Genomic DNA, 19192 nt, shown 5'->3' with positions numbered 1-19192 from the left:
AATACTTAAAATAGTGAAGGCTTGCCTGTGTTTCTTAACTTCAGTGAAAGGTTTCAGCTGAGTGCACAACTGCATAGATCAATTAGTCATTAGGAGTCTCATTTGCAGTAAACATCTCTCATAAACAGTAAACCCTTGGGTTAAGAAACCTCTGTATGTAGAGGAAGAAGCAAGGGTAGGGCTTTGTATATGGTAAAGGACTCTATTTGCCATGAAAACAGTATCTAACAGATCATGTAACTGGACAAACCATTCTTCAGAAAAGCCAGACTAGAACCAAGCTGACTTCATAATGAACAAACACACTGGAATTCCTTTATTTATTAAATTAAAAGCACACAATATAACTGCACACAAGAACACACATCTGATATTCCAATGCTGTATTTCACAAAGGAAAACTCTCTCGCTGCAACTCTTCCCTTTTATTAGCAAAAATCCAGTTTGCAGACAGTTCATTAATAAAGGCTTTAACTAATCAAAACAAGTCAAATACCCCTCTCAAGAAATAAACCTATGTTCTTATAACCACACAGACACACACAGTTCAGAGGCAAGTTCCGCAGCCCTGAAGTAGACACAGCTTCCACAGCAAACTTGTCTGTCTGCAGAGTAAGTAAATTCTCATTTACGGTTTGTCTTTTACAAGCAAACTTGTTTAACATTTTAAATACTTAAAACAAATTTCACTTTAACAAGTATTTACAAAATCTTTACTAAAGATCAACATCCTGCTTAAAGGGTGACCTCAAGGATATATTGTTGCTACCATGCTACAGTTTGCACAGAAGGGGCATAAAGGCCATCGCTAGATTTGGAAGGCTTAAACCCTTTGTTGATATAGCATAAGGACATTAACCTACGGAAGGCAGAAGAGGTCAAGTTCAGTGCAATTACCCATTCATGACTTATATAAAGTACATCATGATGATGAGTCCAAAAGACTTTTTTAATTACTGACCATTTAGTTCTTTAAGAACTGATTTCAGGGGAAGTTTTCAGGCCATCGCATCTGTCTTCTACTGGTGATATGAAGAAGTTGCATAGGGACCTTCCTCATTCTCCTCCTCTCTAGAAAGAGAATGATCATAAGCATCAGATTAGGAACAGATATCATGCCTCAACAGTAAAGCTGTCACAAAAAATGCAAATAACCAATTTCCTAATGGATCAAAATAATTAAGACTGGCATTTCCTAACAAGAATAATACTATGTGCTGTATGCTACTGTTCTTTATGTATGTCTGGAATTTTCATTATTTTCCAGAACAGAAAGCTGAAAATAAGTAAAGCTGAAAAACATCAGAACATATAAAGAATCATTGAACTGTACAGCATTTCTTATTGATTGGCACAAGTATGAAGGATAAACAATATTTTTACTTAAAGCCTTCTGAGTGGCAGAGGATGTGGAATGGGGCAAATGAGGCCACGATGGGAGGAGTCCATCAGAGCCGTAGCTATACCTGTGTTTTGCTGCTGCAAGGATATTCCCTGAGTGAATTTGTTAATGTATACTCCCTGTGTACCAATCAATACTGAGACTGATCACTTACATTTTATTACCAGAAAATAGTTCCCTACCATCTCTAGTGTAATGACTGCATAAGCCAAAGTAGTGTTGCTATCACAAACTCTCTGGAAGCTTCAATCTGCTTACTGCTTACTTGACAATACTGCTATTAAAAAAAGTTTAGATAAACCCAATGCAACAATCAGTGCTAATTCAAACATCTTAAGTACTCTGAAGATGGTTGTTTTTTCTAGAAGCATATCTTTAAGAATAGGTTCAATAACAACTTTAGAGCTGCTGCCAATTCTGGTGGTGTTCTGAGAACTGAAAGACTTCTCAGCTGTTGCACTGTGAGCCTCAAAGGATTTATTTTTAATGTTGCATGTGCCTGCATGCGAGGATAAGGTTGTTCACATAACCCAGTAACAGCACAAACTATACTAAACCCAATCGTGTCAACTTTTCTGTGTTAACTTCTAAACATCATTAGCTACAACTAAAATTTCATATACCTTCTTACCCCCAGAATAGAAATAGGGGGAAAAGCATTGAGTAATCAAGCAGCTCAGGAAATTACACTCATTTTCAAAATCCTTCCCTTTTTCAGTAGTCCAGCCAAAAAGCTTCTTAAGCTAAAGATACTACTTTTGTCTTGAAACAACTTGGTGGAAAAATTAAACATCTTAGAAAATAAGATTTTGGTTAAACCTGTAGTTATTGCAGGGCTGTGTGGTGATGGCAGGACCAAAAAACATCAGCCTACCAAAGTAACAAGACCACAAAACTAGTCCAAGCTGTTCATCTCCACTTTGACTACAGGCTCTCACACAGTGGTCTTCAATATAGGAAAGTGGCATTTGGATCACAGCCAGCTTTGAGAGGTTCTTGTATGTGGCAGGGACATAAATTAGGAGACTGCTTGAACCAACGTGGGGAAAAAAATCTTCTGACTGAGACTTGGGTATACTGCAATAAGGGTTAGCAAGACCGGCTTCTAGCCTTTAATTTCAGGCTGCAGTACTGTGCCAAATGAAGAGACTGACAATACTTTTCTCCAAACCAAGGTAATGGTCAGAAAATACTACTATTGTACATCTTTAGAACTGTATGTAGTGAATGCAACTTATTACAAACGGTTTAAAAACAAAAGAAGCTTTACATGAAGATTATGTAGTAGTAGCTTTGGTCCAGGGCCCATAAGCAGCAACATGGCAGTGTGTGTATGTTTAATGACTGAACAATTTTCTTCCTTCTCTTTCAAGATGCTTAAAATAGCAAAGTGATAAGTCACTGCAATGCCACCCTTCAGGAGAAGGAACAGCAAAACATTACAATGTTTTGTAGTGCTGTCTCTTCTTGTATACTGTTGCCACTTAACCCAGCAGGATGCAAGTAGAGAAGGAGACCTGCTGCAAGCTATTGCATGTTATTATGGCCTGATGTATGCTCTTAACTACATCTGTAAGACTGAGCGCACATGCAACTGAGCAGAAAACTTTAATCCAATCCTTAGATGCTTCTAGCATCCACACTTAAACAAAGCAGCAATCTAAGCTCATGAGTTCAGCTTTCAGAAACCTGAAAATGTGATCTTCACAGGTATCCTCTTCTGAGTTATCTGTTTTCTTAGCTGATGGCTAATGGTGGCAAACAATTATTGGACAAATTAACTGAACTTGTTATAAATTTCAAATGCTTCAACACCTCATTCTTTCCTGTTCTCAGTTCTAGGCAACTGAGCAGATAGCATAAGGCTCTGTTCCAGTGCTGCATGCTGGTTAATTATATTGGCTCATATAAGCAATAATGATTAGAGTGGCTGTATTCAATTACAATGTTTCCAGAATCTGTCACTGAAAATGCAATTGCAGAAAGATGTGACCTGTCCCAGAAGCACAGCAGATGGCCTTAGTGTTCTAGCCTATTGCACTGCCCTAAAATATTAACTATCTTACAAAGAGCTGGTATTAGATCTCTGGTGTTCAACTGTCTGATGCAAAAAGCATCACTAAACTTAATTTCAGTTTCAGCATCCTGAAACATATATAAAACATTCTGAGCAAGGCAAAGCACTAGCATAATCTCAAACTGCAAGCTGCTTTTCTGCAATGTGCAGATAAAACTAGTAACAGATACTCTTTCCTAAAATGTAAATATGAGTTCACTACATATACCACAAATACCACAAGTAACTCTATTAATAACTATTGCAACTATATTCTTTTGGCCTGCTATAAAAAATACTGCCCCCCAAAAAACAGGGGATTTTGGGGGGGGTTAGGCTGCTCACAGAGAGCAGCATCTTGGGTAAATATACCTGCTTGGAGAATTCCTTAAGCAATAATTTCTTGCCAGAGAGGTGGTGGATGCCCCATCTCTGGTGATATTCAAAGTCAGGCTGGATGGAGCCCTGGGCAAAGTGATCTAGGAGTTGGCAAGCCTGCCCATGGCAGGGTGTTGGATCTAGATGATCTGTAAGGTCTCCTCTAACCTAAGCTATTCTATGATCCCTAGTCAGTGAAACTCTCCAGAAGTAATATTAAATACAGATCTAACTATATTCTTCCATAAACTCTAAGAGTGAAAGGCAGTGAGCACAAATTGAATAATCACATTCTACAGTCTCTGGCACTTGTCTACTTCCATTGCTATTGAAGTTTAACTTCTAATTTAAATCTGCACTTGTGTTCCTTGCGCTTTCCAACAGCAAGAGGATTCAGTGGGAAGAAGTTAACTTTAAAGTTATATATCTCATTTCTTTGCGAGTACTTAAAGGAGCGACTTTGAGAGTTAAGGTTAAAGAAAAATTCACCAGAAGTCTTCTATGTAGCAGAAGACTGTTTCTGACTGTGAAACCCATTACCTGTACCTGAGAAAGATACCAAGTGTGCTCAGAATTGGTGTGTGTGTATGCATGAATTCTTGGTGACATTAAGGAAGGCCAAAGTAAAGAGCAATCTGGTATGTTATAACATCTACCAAATCAGGCTCACAAGTACAGTGAAGTTATGACCTGAAGTTTTGGAACAGATAGAAAACAGCAAGCAGAAGCAGACTTTCTCAGTAATGTTACTTGTCCTATTGTATCCATTTTCTATCCAGCAGTGGGGAGCTGTGTATACATGGAGTGCAATACATAACAAATAATGTTCTTCTGTTTGTCTTATGTGGTATTTTTCCAAATGAGGCTTGTCCAATTACTAAATTTGATACACTGTTTCCCTCATTTTGTTCCTACTAACTGAAGCTTAAGTTGCTGGAATGATGCTTTACCATATTTAAAGAAAAATAACAATGGGACTCTATGCTCCACAGACTTGGTCCTTGAAGGTATCAGTATTTGAAGTGACCTGGGATGATGGTAGAAGCTTTGCATTAAACAAGTTTGCAAAAGCAAAGTATGTATTTGCTGGCATAAGCTCTCTCCAGAACCCCATAGTAAGAGACAAGATACTAGTTCCCTCTTTTATTGTCATGAGAAATGCTATCATTGTGATGAATGTTGAAAGGTACTGCTTCTTCTAGGATTAAAATGTACAGGAACTTCTGGTTTCAATAGAAAATACTAAAGAAGTCTACACAGGTGGATCCACAAAGGGAGGGACTGCATAGGGAAAGGAGGTAAGATGCTTAAGTGAAAAACTGCAATGTGGAGAACACAGAGTTAGCTTGGGACAGGAGAAACACAGTCAGCTTCCTCACAGGCTCTGGCTTAGTACTCTACAGTAAACCAGGCTTGCTTAAATAGTTGCCTGCTTACACTACAGCCGCTGTTGAGATGCACCACAAAGAGGGTTCAACTAAGATTGAAAAGCCTCCAGGATGAAATGAAGATGCTTAATACTGAAAGTGGCATTTACCTGACACTGTCATCTTTTAGTTTCCTGGCTGCTTGTTTGGATAATTTAATCTGCAAGTCCAATCTCTGAAGAAAATCTTTGGCAGACAGTTCCTCCGGTGCAGTGGGCTGATTGTCAGGTTCTTGAGGACTGGGAGAAGAACTACTTTCTTCCTGAACTGTCCCTAGCCCTTCTTCACAAGAAGGAGAGCTGTCAACTGTTTCATTCTCAGGAGACTCCAGTGAATTAAGTCCATTGAACAGTAATGGTTTCTCTGATATAACAGGAATATTCAGGGTTTTCCTCAGAAATATACAGTCATTAGTGAACAGTTTATTTGCCCTCTTTATTTGTTCCATCTGAAAAAGATAGGAAAAAATGTAAATGATTAGGTTTTGGTGAAGTATAAAATGTCACCTTTCTGAAGTGCTACAGTAACTTTTAGCTCCAATAAGACTATACTTAGTAACAGCAATGATTTCAACAAAGGTTTATTTTGCATTCAAAGTGCCTTTGAGGTTCAATATTCTAGCTTCTCCTTTGCATGAGACTTGACCACACTACTGGTCTTCTGAGAAGTCTTGTACTACCTGAAGATGCATTTTTCAAATGCTCTTCCAATCTCTATACACGCTCGTGAACCACTTATGAAAAAGCAAAAGCACTTCTGGTTTGGATTTACATTAGAATAAGGCTCAGAGCTGCTAACAGCTGCGATAGGGGAACTATTCTGGTGAAAAGCATGCATAGTATAAACAAGAGGTAATGGGGTGATAGTTACCTCAAATGTTCTAGGGCATGTTAGTTATAAGCAGTGAGTGCCCCAAACACTGGGAGAGCAGTATATGCCTCATCCATGTTTTTTTTTCCCTGTAGCTGATAGAACAAGTTCAGATTTCAGCTGAAGTTTCAGTGAGGAGTTGGGGAAAAAGATACAAGGCTCTCTAAGCAATTCGTCGTACAGATACATAGACTACATGCTGCACTTCTCCATTAAACTGAGTTCTGTGGCATGATTAACAAACACTTTTACATCAGAATGCACATGAACTGCTATGTAACTTAAATATTTTCTATGCAACTTTTACTCAACACTCCATAACCTACTCATCAGCAAATGCTACATCATAGCAGAAGCAAGAATGAAGTAGACACATCTGTATCTGCAGTAATGTGTGTTAAACCCCAAGTGTTCTATACTTAATGGAATTTAGAATAGTCTCAGGTTGCTCTACAAAGAAAAGGCTGTAGTGTATGTTTATCACTGCCTCCCTACTAAGAATATTAAGTTCTCACTCATCAAAACTTCCTCTTCAACTCAATGAGTTAAGCAACTTTCTATTTCTCAACTGCAAGTTATAAAAAAAGCCGCCTCACACCAGAAATGACTGTCCATGATTAAGTGACTTCAGTTGTAACTCAAACTCAAGATTTCACCAGGAAAAGTCCCAGTCCCCTGGTGACTGCAATAAGCAGTGATGGTAATAGTGATTATACTGCAGTGACAAACACACTCTAAATAAAACCTGCTTGAAAACAAATGTAAAGAAAACTGAAAATATTCCTCTAACGCAGAGAAGCAGTGTTTACCCCTTTTATTAAACTAATGGGAGAGGAACTGTGTAAGAATAAAAACTAAAAAGTCCTGTCATAACAGGAAGTTTACTGCTACATTTTTCCCCCAAAAAACACTGAGAGCTGCAAGCACTAGCCATTTGCTACTTCAAAGTCTGAAGTATCTTGAGTTTAGCCAATGGATGATGAAAAATTGCTCTACTATCTTATGCTTGCCATTTTTAAGCTCTTCTAAACTTTGTTCCACTACTGCTTGGTGTCCTTTCCAATTGCAGAAGAGATCACTGTTGATGTGTTAATCCAGTTCCTTTCTTACACTGAAGATGCTAGAAAGGGAAGCAGTTTAGAACCAATGGAAAGCAGTGGAGATGTTAATCTGCCTCTTCTGAATGTGCTTGACCCTGTAGCAAGTTTTAGGAAATACAGGAGGAAAGACTAATTGAAAGAACTTCTCCATGGTCCACTCTGGCCAGTGATTGGTCTTTTTACATAAGAAAATCAGTGAAGGGTGAGGATGTGAATTCTCAGTGTGCTCATATGTGCCAGGCTAAGTGATGTGTGGCCACCTGCAGAACTAGAATAAACTACTGCATGTGAAGTACACCTGTTGTGTGTGGTAAGACCATCTGCTATACTGCTGTTACAGGTTTGTATAGTAGTAACAGCTGTGTTGTTGTGTATGGATGAATTTGCTTGGGTCTTGGAAGACTGATGAAATACTGGTCAAATAAAGCAGGAGATTGGCTCTAGAAAGGTTATACATCAGGGAGGGTGAGAGTATTGAGAACAACGCAATCAAACTCAGCATTGAATTATTTCTACCTATTCAGAGATGATGCCAACATGTTACTGCAGGTGGCTGCTAAGATGAAGGCACAACTGGATTTAATCCTTCAAAAGCTGCATAATAACTAGCATCCAGTCTCAAAAAGATCATCCCTGTTCCAGCTCCTGAAGACTAGAAACTATCTTTAGCGCCCCGTACGTAGTATAGGGCATACCTCTAAGCCCTTTCCCAAGCAAAGGACCATTGGAATGCCATAACAGAAGCTTTGCCTGGCTAGATAATGAGATTCATAATAGCATCAGATGCAAGTTTAAATGACAATTTTCAAAATTTCTCAAAGTCAATGCCTTTCTTGAAGGATACTGAAAACTCATGTTTAAAATGGGCTCCTCTCTGAAAACAACAACATAAGATGAAAAATTCTATTTCAACCTTTGATTTCTTTAGCAAGGGGACTAGGAAGCCGATGCCTCAGCAGCTGATAAATAATGCACTGTACTGCTACTCTCTATCCTACTTCACTGCAACACTATCCCTGGTTAATTCTTCCTGGAATACCCTTTACATACTATCTGGTGGCATTTGGAAAAAGACCCTGCACATCTGTGTTAGTAATAATGAAATAAGAAACATGGTTCTGAAAAATATCATTTTACAGTCTTGAACGTGTTACTTGACAACGTGTTATATTCTACTCCTTCTACAACTGCAACACCTACATTCATAGATGTATGGAGAACAGAATTTAACACCAGTTTTCTCTGTGCTAGGAAAAAGCCTGATTTGTTAGCTAGATCTATAACAGCAAATGCCTTTCCTCTTAATGTAACTGAAGCGGCACTAATGGGTAAACTGGTGCTGAACTCATCAAAACTGCTCCACTGACAGCAAAACAAGCAATCCTCATCCTTCTACCCCCACTGAAAGGGATCCCTTTGTGAGACAGAAAATGGTACTCTACATGAACCATAAATACAATACTAAACGTGAGCTATTAATTCCCAGAGTTAAATTACCTAAGTGCTCAAAGGAATATCTCATGAACCTCAGCCGTGCAGGATTAATAGCATCTGGGGAAGGAAGGTGAAGGGCAGCAGTGGATGAGGCCAAACAAATCATACTGATCTCTCTCTCTAAAATGTTATTTTCATCCATCTCAAATTGCTTATATGTGTCATGACATCTCAGGCATGGGACAGGGTGTCTTCTGCTCCAAAGTAACTCCCTTTGAGGAAAACCACAAGGGGGAACTTACAGAAACAAACACTGGAGGCAATGACAGCCCAAGATAATGCTGATGTTGCACAGCTCCCCTCACTTTTAGATGGCTATACAGGGTGTAGGAAGCAAATGTAGTGATTCCTCAGAGGAAGTCAGTCCTTGTCCTTGTGTGAACATGTAAGACCATTCATTTTGTTTAAAGCCAGTGTGTTTCCATGCATTCATACTTCAGGATGAAACCATTACAGCAATAACAAATGACTGATTTCAGCTAACTTGGCAGTACCCTTAGGGAGATTCCACATCAGTTTAACTTTTCTGAATTGGAGTCTACAGTGATGCAGCTCTGGCTTCCTACGCAAAATACTAGCAACAAAGAAACAACAAATGAGATCTTAAAACCAGCATTTAAATTTTAAATACATCATTAGTGCAGCAAAAGTTTATTTAATTTTAGTACAAAGTTATGGTTTGTAAGTTAAATTCTTAAGATGGGACAGGTCTGATCCACAACTCTAATTCAGATGAGAGGGAACTGCAGAGTGTTTAGAATAGTTTCTGGAAACTATTTTAATAATCCATGTATATATTTTTCTACTTACTGCAGTGAGCAAATACACTTCTGAATAAAGAAGAAAACAATGCTAAATCATTTAGGCCAGAGACTTCATTCATTATGGAAAATGCTACCCGAATTTTTTTTTAAATGAGAAGCTAAGGTTCCTTTGTTTGCCTTAGTACTCTCCAAAACTTTGTTTTAATGTATGCCTATGTAAATTGCAAATTTACAGCTGGAAGGTGCTCTCTGCAGCTGGTGTGAAAGTGACATTCACTGTGTGCCTGCGCTGTGCTCACCCACTGCTTCACCCCATGCAGTGGTGCACATTGGTACCACTGAAATGCATATCAGGAGCTCTGCTGGCAGCCCGCTGGGCCTCATGTGCACGGGGAGGTCAGTGAGGTAGGGAGCAATGCGGTGTGCTGGGGCTGCCTCACGGAACAGGCTGGGCCCTAGTCACCCCTGGGCGAGGTGGGTTAGGTGAATGAGGGTAGTATTTAGCTGCGAAGCTGCCGGGACGAAATCTTCTAGTCGCAGGCAGCGTGTCCATATCAACGTAACGTGCTTCCTGAAGATAAGTTTAATCGCTGTTCTCCGCAATCTGAGCTGAGCGCGGCGGTGATTTGCGTGACGCGAGCGCGGATCCCCTCGGCGGGGAAGCTCATCGGCCTCCAGCGGCGCCCGGGCGGGCTGTGCCGCAGCGCGGTGCCTGCGGAGCGTAACCGGGGACACCGAAAGCAAAACCGGCGCCGCTTTCGCTCCGCGCCCTTCCTTCCCCTCCGCGCCGTGACGGGGCAGGGCCGCCGCGCGGGCCTTACCGTGACGCCGTACTTGAGGGCGATGCCCTGCAGCGTGTCCCCGGCGCTGAGGCGGTGCTCCACGTAGCGCTCCGCCAGCGGCGCCGCCACGCTCGCCGTGCTGCCGTACGAGCGGGCCTTGGTGCGGGCCAGCCGCTGAGACAGCTCGGCCTCCGACTCCGGCCCGCCGGGCGGCTCCTCGCGCAGCGACTCGGCCATGCTCCTCCCGCCGCGCTTCAGCGCCCGCGGCCCCGCGCCCGCTCGGCAGCCGCCGGGCTCCCCCCCCGGCATGGCGCGGCCCAGCAGCGCCCGGGCGCCGCCCGCCCGCCGGCGGTAACGGCGGCAGAGGATCGGCTCGCGGCGAGGCCTCCGCGCATGCGTCACGCTGCGGGGGCGGCGCGCGTGCGTGCAGTGCGGCCTGGCGCGGGGCGTGATCTGTGCTCGTCGAGGGAGCGCTGCGCGGCTGAGCGGCAGCGGCCCGGAGAGAGCGCTGAGGCGCTGCGGGCCGCAGCGCTGAGCGCCTGCTGTGTGCCGGGCGGGGCCGGGCCCGGGCCCGATTCAGCCTCTCCCAGCTGGGCCGTGGGAAGTGGAAATGCGGCTCAGTGTTACCGACACAATGGGCTGAATGTTTATTATCAGTCACTTTGAAAAATGCATTTGACGGGTGCACTCTTGTTAGACAGCATTTCCTCTAATGTCATGAAATGCATTTATATGTGAAGCGTGGGCAGCATACTTTACATCAGCTGTCACAGCAGCAACCGGCCCTGCATTAACGTGAAGGTACCTTAGACATTCTAATGCTGAAGGCTTTATTTTAGCAATGAGCCTTCCCAAGGACACGTATGGGTGATTTATTTTCCCCTGCAGTTGCCAGACTGTCTTGTCTTTGCTTCGGCGATGGACAGAAGTTCATTTCTTACTCCTCAGACCCACGCTACAGCCAGGAGAGCATCTGGATTTGAGGTGCTGGAGAGATCCCCAGTCCAATCAGCTGTCTGCCTGCTCTCTATTTAAATTGAATACCCTCTCAAACAAGGAGAGTTAAGTATTTGAGCTTAAGCTGATGTTAGGGAGCCCATTTTTACCTGTATTTCTTACATGCATTCAAAGGAATTTACGGAATAATCTGGAAGTATCTTACCAGTGAGAATTTGTTTCTATGGAAGAGAATTGCTAGCTGTAAAAATACGTGTCTATTCTGTTGAAGTGTCTTCGTGGAGTAGTCTGTGGTCCTAAGAAATGGGAGGGAAATGCTAGCTTGCCTGGGGCTCCCTGGCTTTGTGTTTGGATGGAGGGCTCTGGCAGGCTGGTAGTTCCTCAGCTGATAGTGGCAGAAGCAGGAGCTCACTTCCTTCAGTGGCAGACTGACTGGGATGCTCGGTGTTCTCCCCACTCATCTGAACCAGCAGCTTATTGATGTGTCTGGGTATTTCCTGATGGGCCTGGGCTACGCTGCAACTAAAGCTTTAAGTGCTTGGTTTAGTGCCTGGTCTTGACCTCCATTCAGCAGGGAATCTCGTGGCAGCACTGACTGCTGCTTTCTTTCCCGTTGTCTTCCATCCTTCCTCTTCCCCTGTTACTGCTTCTGTGACCTCTGCCACACAAGCTTCCATTTCAAAGGAGCTGCGCTTGCCCAAACCAATTTCTTGAGCTAAAGTGATTGGTAATTCTTTAGGTAATGCTAGTAGTACTGATGTCACCTAATTGGGCATTGGACTTGATGCTCTAATCAGACTTGTATGCAACTGAGGAGTTCCCTCCTCTGAGTCATTACTCTGACACTGTCTGTAGACATCATTACATCCATTACTCATTTCACATTGGGGAGGCTCTTGCTGCAGCTATAGCAGCTAGAAATGTAGCTTTTTAAGCAAAAGCTTTCATTTCATAGCCCTCAACTCAGCACCGTGAAGTGTCTGCATCACTTAAGGGTTTCCTAGAGCTATATCTGGGGAGAAGGGGAAACCTCTTTTTGCTTTTTCCCTGGGAAGGTATTTGGACCAAGATAACAGACCTTACATTCTCACATAACATCACTATACAGGAACTGGCTATGGACAAACTTATTTGGAACTACTGCTTTGTAACTATTGTAGTATTAGCTCACAAAGGTAATTCTAGAAATGAGTGATGCATCCGTTTCAGGGATTTGTCTCCTCTTGTCTTCCTAAAGTAGTTCTGAGGATAATATTTTTCTTTTCAGTAGAGCATGATGAATCTTTCTGCACATCCAGCAGTATTAAGTGTATGCAGTCCATTGCCTGCCTGTTCCTAGGGTTTCCTAGCTGCCCTTTTATCTCTGAAAACAATCCCTATCTAGGTCAGTAAGTGCACAGTGGTCTTGATTTATTTACTTTAACTATTATATAAGTCAACAAACTAAAGTCAGGAAGCTTCTAAACTAGAGACCAGTATCAGCTGAGCCTTGTTAAGGCAGCCCGTATAACGTAATGGCCAAGTGGAGAAGAAAATGCCTTTTAGCTAGATAATCATTCTTTTAACGATCAGATAGCAGTTATTTTACTGATAAAGAAATCCTGGGCCAAATTTGCCTTGTGAAGTGTTAAATGAAACGGAACATTACCTAATGTTATTTATGAAGCAAGTTAGGGACATCACAACTTACAACACTTGTACTAACATGGGTACAGTGATTGGCTGCAACAGGGTTGCTTTAACTTCAGGAACAATATAAAACTGTCCTCGTGGGTTACATGCACAGGCAGGTTCACAGGAACCAGGACAAAACAGATCAAAATAGGGCTGCCCGTGGCAATGGTGGAGCATGGAGCTACACTGCCTACCTCTGCTCATGCTGCAACCTCTGGTGGAAAACAGTGCAATGTAGGACAGCGATCAGAGGCAAATCCTGCCCTTTAAAATATTAGCCCTGGGTTCTGTAATTAATTGCGGCAAAGAAAGAAGGACCTGAATAAATTTCAAAAGGAAAGTAGGTTTGCCTGAGCTGATGCATGATACTTAAGCTGTGAGCGCATTCCTCATCAAAATAAGCCCATTATGTAGCAGTAGCAGCTGTGAGCCATTATTAATATTTAATGCTCTCAGCAGGGGTTACTATGGGTTTCTGTAATAAGGTTATTTGAGTGTTGCAATATCATGTACTGAGTTTACATTCTCAGAGCTTTTTTGGCTTCTTTTGTACAAAGTGCGAGAGAAGTTTCATTTATTCCCCTTCCTTCTAATTTGCAGAAGCTGAATATCTTCCTCAGCTGCATCCTAGGTGTGTGATTATCTATGAAAGGACCTTCGTTGCCTTCTTCATTGCCTTTAGCTGTTTCTGTGCATCGCTTGGCAATGAGTGTTGTAGATCCCTGTGCTGATAGGAGCAATATCACACAGGAAAGCGTGCAAGTGGTTTGGGTCCTGCGGTGAGGGCTGGTTGTGCTGTCATGGTGTGCTCTGTTTCCTCAACACATCTGCCTTCTGGTGTGAGCTGCTGGAGGGTGATGGTGCTGGCTGGCTGCCTCTTCCTGTCAGCTTTTGGCTGATGTTTGTTCTCTACCTGTGTGTGTTGAAAAGGCAGGCAGTCTTTGGGTGATCCACCATTATTTCCACTGCAAACAGGCAAGGTGAAGCTGCAAGGTGGAACTACTGTTTTGTACATTGGAGTGGGCCGTCTGTGGCCTTATTAGACCTTGGATCGTGGGACCAGAAGCCATATGCAGCAGAGCACTGGGCACTGAGCAGTCAGGGAGTTGCAGCTGATGCTGCTTTGGAGGATTGTGGGACAAGCTGTCCAATGACTCTCGAGGGGCAGCCTCTGGCCTTCAAGCTCTGTCGCTCTGTTCAGTTTTTTTTAGCCTTCTTGTTTTTCAGCTTTTCCTTTAGGTCATAAAGTCCTTGGAAATCAAGCTGTTTATAGATCTGCCTGGTTAATGAGTTGTCAAGCAGGTAGGTCAGCAGCACAGGAGGAGGAAGCATTTGGAGCAGCAGCATATGTCCATTAGCATCACAAGTGTTGTGCTACCCTGCAGTGGTTGTCAGGAAGGCACCCTGGGACAGTGTCTGCTGTCCTCAATGACACCTGGCTTAAGTGTGCTCACTTTACAGCGAACATATCAGGCTGTAACCTTAATTTATGCCTTGCTGATTGCTATACATAGTTTGCTGTTGCGTACACAGAGGGATGGATGGATGTTGACTAACCTGTTAGTGCATCGCTAAATGGTCCCTTTCACATTTACTCAAAATACTTGTGACAGGAGATATTAGCAATGTACCTTTTGCCTCCCAAAATGGATTATAGGTTTGCAGGCAGTGATAGCTGCCACCGCTGCTGAGCCCTTTGGCAGCTGGTGTGCTGGGTCAACAGCACTGCCTGCCTTCCCCTGCCGAATTCAAATTCAGCACAACTAACCCCTGCTCTAGCCTTTTAATTAAAAAAGCAATGAATACAATAAATCTGGCTGTAATGTGATAGTTGGTGGCACCTCCCCTGGCGTGTATACCCAGCAATAAGCGTAGGCAAGACAGCCCTGTCACAAAGGAGCTGAGCAACGCGGCCAAGGGCTGGTATTGAGGGTATTCCTCAGCCCAGTGCTTCTCCACGTGTGGCTTTTCCAGTCTCAGCAATTCTGGTTGGAGAATATTTTACCAGAAAACCTGTAAACAGATGATTCATCACAAGAAATGCTTTATTCGGGCAGAAATAAAAATTCTCCATATTAATTTGTCAGAGTAGGTGTTTTTCTTTAGTGTCATTACGTGCATCACTTGCCAAAGTAGTTCCAGTCACAGCTGAGCCAAAGAGAGCTTTCTTAATTAAAGGAAGAAGCACAGAGGAGAAGACATTATATATTATTGCAATTACTTTTAGGCTATTTTTTACAGTCAGCTTTGTGTAACCTGTTTCAGCAGGTCAAGAGTAACTCATTAATTTTATATAGGCTTATAGCTTCACTTTAGTTCAGGAAGACTTGAAATCAAAATGCCCCTCTAATCCTTCCTGTAGCTGTGGGGTTCAATAGGACGGGTAGGGAGTGATCTGTCAAGAGAGGACTGTCCTCTACTGAAGTGTACCTCCAGTCAATCAGTCGAGGATCCAAGGAAGCTCCGGAATTCCATGAGAATGTGGGTGAAGTTAGCTGACGCCCAAAAGTCAGAGCAGCTTATCAAGCCCTTCCTCTCCATTTGCTGCTAAACTCATCCTTATGCCTGCTCACTGACCCTATTTCTCTCAGCTGTCCATCCTCACCCTACATTTCCATCATGTGTTGTCTTCAAGGTGGATCTGGCTTCAGCTCTGGGCTAAAGCTGCCCGTACAAGGCAGAGTTGGAACTAGCAGTAGGCTCAGTCCCCCGGGCTCCAGTTTGCTTCAGTTTGCTCGAGTGATCGAGTGCATCTTCTCCTAAATGCAAGCTGTAAGCTTTCAGCCTCTGCCAGCTACCCTCCAACTCTTGAGCCTGCACATATCCCAGCAATCCCTTGCCCAGCTGACAGAAGGGCTGAGGCAAGCATACAGATGCTCGTTCTTGCCGTGTGTTCGTGCAGCTGTATGTGCCTGCTTTGTCTAGGGGGTGGGTAAGTGCTTACAAAGAGCAGCAGTTGAAAATAAGGGGGTTGGTTTGTTTTCCTTGCACAAAAGTACTTGCAAAGCTGAACTTGGAAAGCGCAACTCCAGCTGGGTAATTTCGGAGGTGACTCAGGGCTTCATCCTGCAGCAGTCCCTCGAGGACCCCCGTGGGGCTCCTGCCCACCCCGCTGCAGGGAGAGGCTGCTCTTGGGGTGAAGTGAGAGCAGTGACATGGGTGTGCTTGGAGCTGCTCAGCAACTTTCTATTCCAAGAGTGCTGTGCCCTCTGAGCTGTTTACTAAGTGTGCGTTTCTTCCTGTGGGAATACATTAATTGGGTCTCGTGGCTGATGTTGTCACTTGGTGTCCAAAATGAGAGTGTGCTTTTGGTCTGCGCCTATTTTTAGCTGGTGCAAATGGGGAAAAAATCCAGCAGTGCTCATGCTCCTCACAGTGTACTTTTCATTTATTGCGGTGAAGAGATGGGCTTCAAAATATTTGAGTGGTGTTACTGGAAGTGAGAAGCGGTGGTGGACGAAGCAGATCATTGCTTGGCATGCTGAGTGTCTCTGGGTGCTGCTCCTTAACCTAGTCTGTAACAGGCTGAAGGTCCCTAGGCTTGTCCAAGCAGTACTTCCCACTGCACTCTCTGGGTCTCACCACAGTATTTCATGGTTTTCTCACTGAACTCTGAGCAGGCTCAAGTCTGATATCTCCAACAGCGTGACGCCTGCAGGGGAAACATCCTGTGACTGTGTTCTGGTGTGCAGGGGGTCACCGAGCGAGCTCCAAAGCAACTCTAAGCCAGAATACAAGATGAAGAGTTAATGAAGGGATACTGGTGGCTTGTAGGCAGGCAACTTGTGGCAGTGCTGCTCTGCTCTATACCTTGCCTCTCTGCTGGAGGCTGCTGTCTCTGGAAGCAAAAGGATTCTGGCTCCTCGCTCAGTGAGCCTCAGCTTAGTGCACCAGTTTAACCCTGGGCTGCTGAGAAGTGTGTCAGTGCATGACCTCTTCGGTAAGTTAAAAATCAAAAACAGGAAGTGAGAAGAGTTTCTTATGAGCAGGGATGTGAATCTTTTGGGAGGACTTTGTGTTAACGTTCCCAGGATGTTCGAAGAATATTGCATGTTTCCACACTCCACTGCAGACCAATTGTCCAAAGGGACCGTATATATCCTACCCGCATGTTGTCCTTGGTACTCGACGGAGGAGCTAATGTCACGTTGAAAATGTTCTTGTGTCCTCATGTTTTCTGCAGGACAGAAGGTAGTGCTCTTAAGTATTGTAATACGCTATCGTTCTGGTGCGCAGTGTCCAAATACTGCACTTTCTGCACTGGCACATCTAATTAGCAATAGACTTGTTTGTTCAAGCATCAGCAGGGCTTGTGAAGTTAGGCGTAAGTATATAAGGAATTATAATTCAATCATTTCTTTCTCCTCAAAGAATTTCATCTGCAGAGTCCCTTCTAGAGAGTCCTTCACAGCTGATCATCTCAGTGCCTGAGTCTTTTCTGCCTCGCTTTGCCTTCAGTTTTCTTTAAGAGCCAGTTTAATGTTTTTTTTTTCAGCTGTTTTCCCCATGCCCTCATTGCTTAGCCCTCATCCTGTAAAGCACTTGCTGCAAGGAGCAGCTCCTTCTTGCTAACCATGCTTTGATAGTCTTTGTAATCGTTGTGTCTGCGTATATGAAATATAGCATGTATGAGTGTATAAAGGCCTCAGCCTGTGAAATATCTGTCAGATATTGCCAGGAAAATCATCTCTGTGATGACTTGGCTCAACTATGACAGCCTGCGCTGAAGAGCTCTCAAAATGATTTGCTTCTCTATTTCTAGTTGCTGAGAGCTCCTTAATTAAGACTCTAGTACGGGCCATAAAACAGCATTTACCAGATGATCATTTTGGCACTTCATGTGGTTTTACCCTGTGCTGTCTGAAGTCCCATCAAACCAAAGCGAGATATGGGAAGACTGTCTGGGGCACTGGCACCAAACGTGAGAACACAGGAAGGAAATGTCCAGAAGATTATGGCAGTGGGTACAATTCTGCCTTGTGCTCTGAATTTTCAAACGTGAGTGCTAGAGTTTAGATAGAAACTTGTATTGCAGTAGGAATCCATTGATTTCTTTGCTGCTTGCAGCAAACAATTGTTGCTTCCCTTGAATTTCAAATTTGGTGATATGTAGTATCATCTGTGCTGGTGTCTTGCCTTTAGGAAGATCATCTGGAAGAAAACGACAGGAGAAAACTGGAAAACATTAGCAAAATATGAATGCTCACTCCTTGCAATCCAGTGCAGAAAAGCTTGTGATTCTTTTTCCTTCCATTTCTTGGCTGAAAAATGCTCATTTACTTCTGGCTTTGGTTTCCAAGCTCAGCCCAGCACTCATGTGTTAGTGTGCAGCCAATCTGTGTATGATACTAACTAGACATGGCAGCTCTCTTCTAAAATAGACTGTTCCAATCTGTCACTTTATTCCCTGGCACCAGGGGTTTTCATTTTCCTGAGATGAACTCCACTGCTGGCCTTGAGCCTGATGGAGCAGAAGAAGTGCAGAACAACTGCCATGGTCGCTAACTCACCTGAGCCAAGCAGGAAGCCCTGCCTCTCTTGCAAGGCATTCTCAGCAGCTGAACAATTATTTCCAAACGAGTGACTGCACCACTAAGAGGGATTAACTGAGAGCCCAAATGCATCTTATGCAAACACTGCTGCTGTTCTCGGTCACACAGTTTTGCTGAAACTCACCTTAGCTTTTTTCCTGCTAAGCAGCTCTTTCAGGCTGCTCTGAACTGCTCCCTGAATTCCATGTCACCTGGACAGACAAATGAGGTGGAAAAGCTTTCTTCAGGTTCTCGGGGTCATCTGCTTCCCGTGCACCCTTGTGGCACTGCAACAAGAGGCCTTTCTTTATTATACGTGTTGCAGCATCACTCAGTTCTTTGCTCCTAGAAGAACATGCCATCTAAAGGAAAGAGAAAGTGGAGGATAGGGAGCAGGGCAAAGGAGTCCCTCTGCAGAGCAAAGTGATGAGGATTTGTCCGTTCCCTGTGAGTACAAAATGCAGAACTTGTCCCTGCCGCTTCAGAGCTGGAACCAAAAGCTCAGAGGCTTCAGGCACACCTTGGGGTAGGAATTGGTGTAACCCTCTGGAGACAGATGCTTTATAAAGCCACGTCTGTGCCACTCTGAGTGAGGGGACAAGGTTTGTCACGGCTTGGCACTCAGTTAGTGTGGGTTTGGGGGGTTAGGATGGGCGTTCAGACCTCATTGTTGCCTCAATCCTCTTCTGCAGGACTTAAAAAGAGATCCCACCTGACTCTTTTTCTCCCCAATCCAGTTCTGAGTATTTAGTCATAC

The 19192-nt window shown here is 43.5% G+C and overlaps 1 protein-coding gene across 2 annotated transcripts; it reads right to left on the bottom strand.

The window, feature by feature from the left end:
• On the bottom strand, nt 287-10604 carry LYSMD2 (LysM domain containing 2). Of its 2 annotated transcripts, XM_021407599.1 has the most exons (3): nt 10313-10568; nt 5374-5711; nt 287-1071 (listed from the first exon to the last, which is right to left on the bottom strand). In XM_021407599.1, the coding sequence occupies exons 1-3, from the start codon at nt 10508-10510 to the stop codon at nt 1020-1022; spliced, it is 588 nt and encodes a 195-aa protein (XP_021263274.1). In that variant the 5' UTR covers nt 10511-10568; the 3' UTR covers nt 287-1019. The 2 variants fall into 2 exon arrangements, with proteins under 2 accessions (XP_021263274.1, XP_021263275.1); XM_021407600.1 differs by lacking the exon at nt 5374-5711 and having other exon boundaries at nt 10313-10604.

The sequence above is a fragment of the Numida meleagris genome, chromosome 9 (genome assembly GCF_002078875.1).
Source record: "Numida meleagris isolate 19003 breed g44 Domestic line chromosome 9, NumMel1.0, whole genome shotgun sequence".
Lineage (NCBI taxonomy): Eukaryota > Metazoa > Chordata > Aves > Galliformes > Numididae > Numida > Numida meleagris.
Note: the sequence above shows the minus strand (reverse complement) of the source record. Positions and strands in the feature narration are given on the sequence as shown.

Coding starts and splice junctions, on each gene's coding strand:
- LYSMD2 (XM_021407599.1), bottom strand. CDS start 10,510: ATGGCCGAGTCGCTGCGCGAGGAGCCGCCCGGCGGGCCGGAGTCGGAG. Junction 5,712..10,312: donor CCCTCAAGTACGGCGTCACG/GTAAGGCCCGCG, acceptor TATCTTTTTCAG/ATGGAACAAATAAAGAGGGC. Junction 1,072..5,373: donor CTAAAAGATGACAGTGTCAG/GTAAATGCCACT, acceptor TTCTCTTTCTAG/AGAGGAGGAGAATGAGGAAG.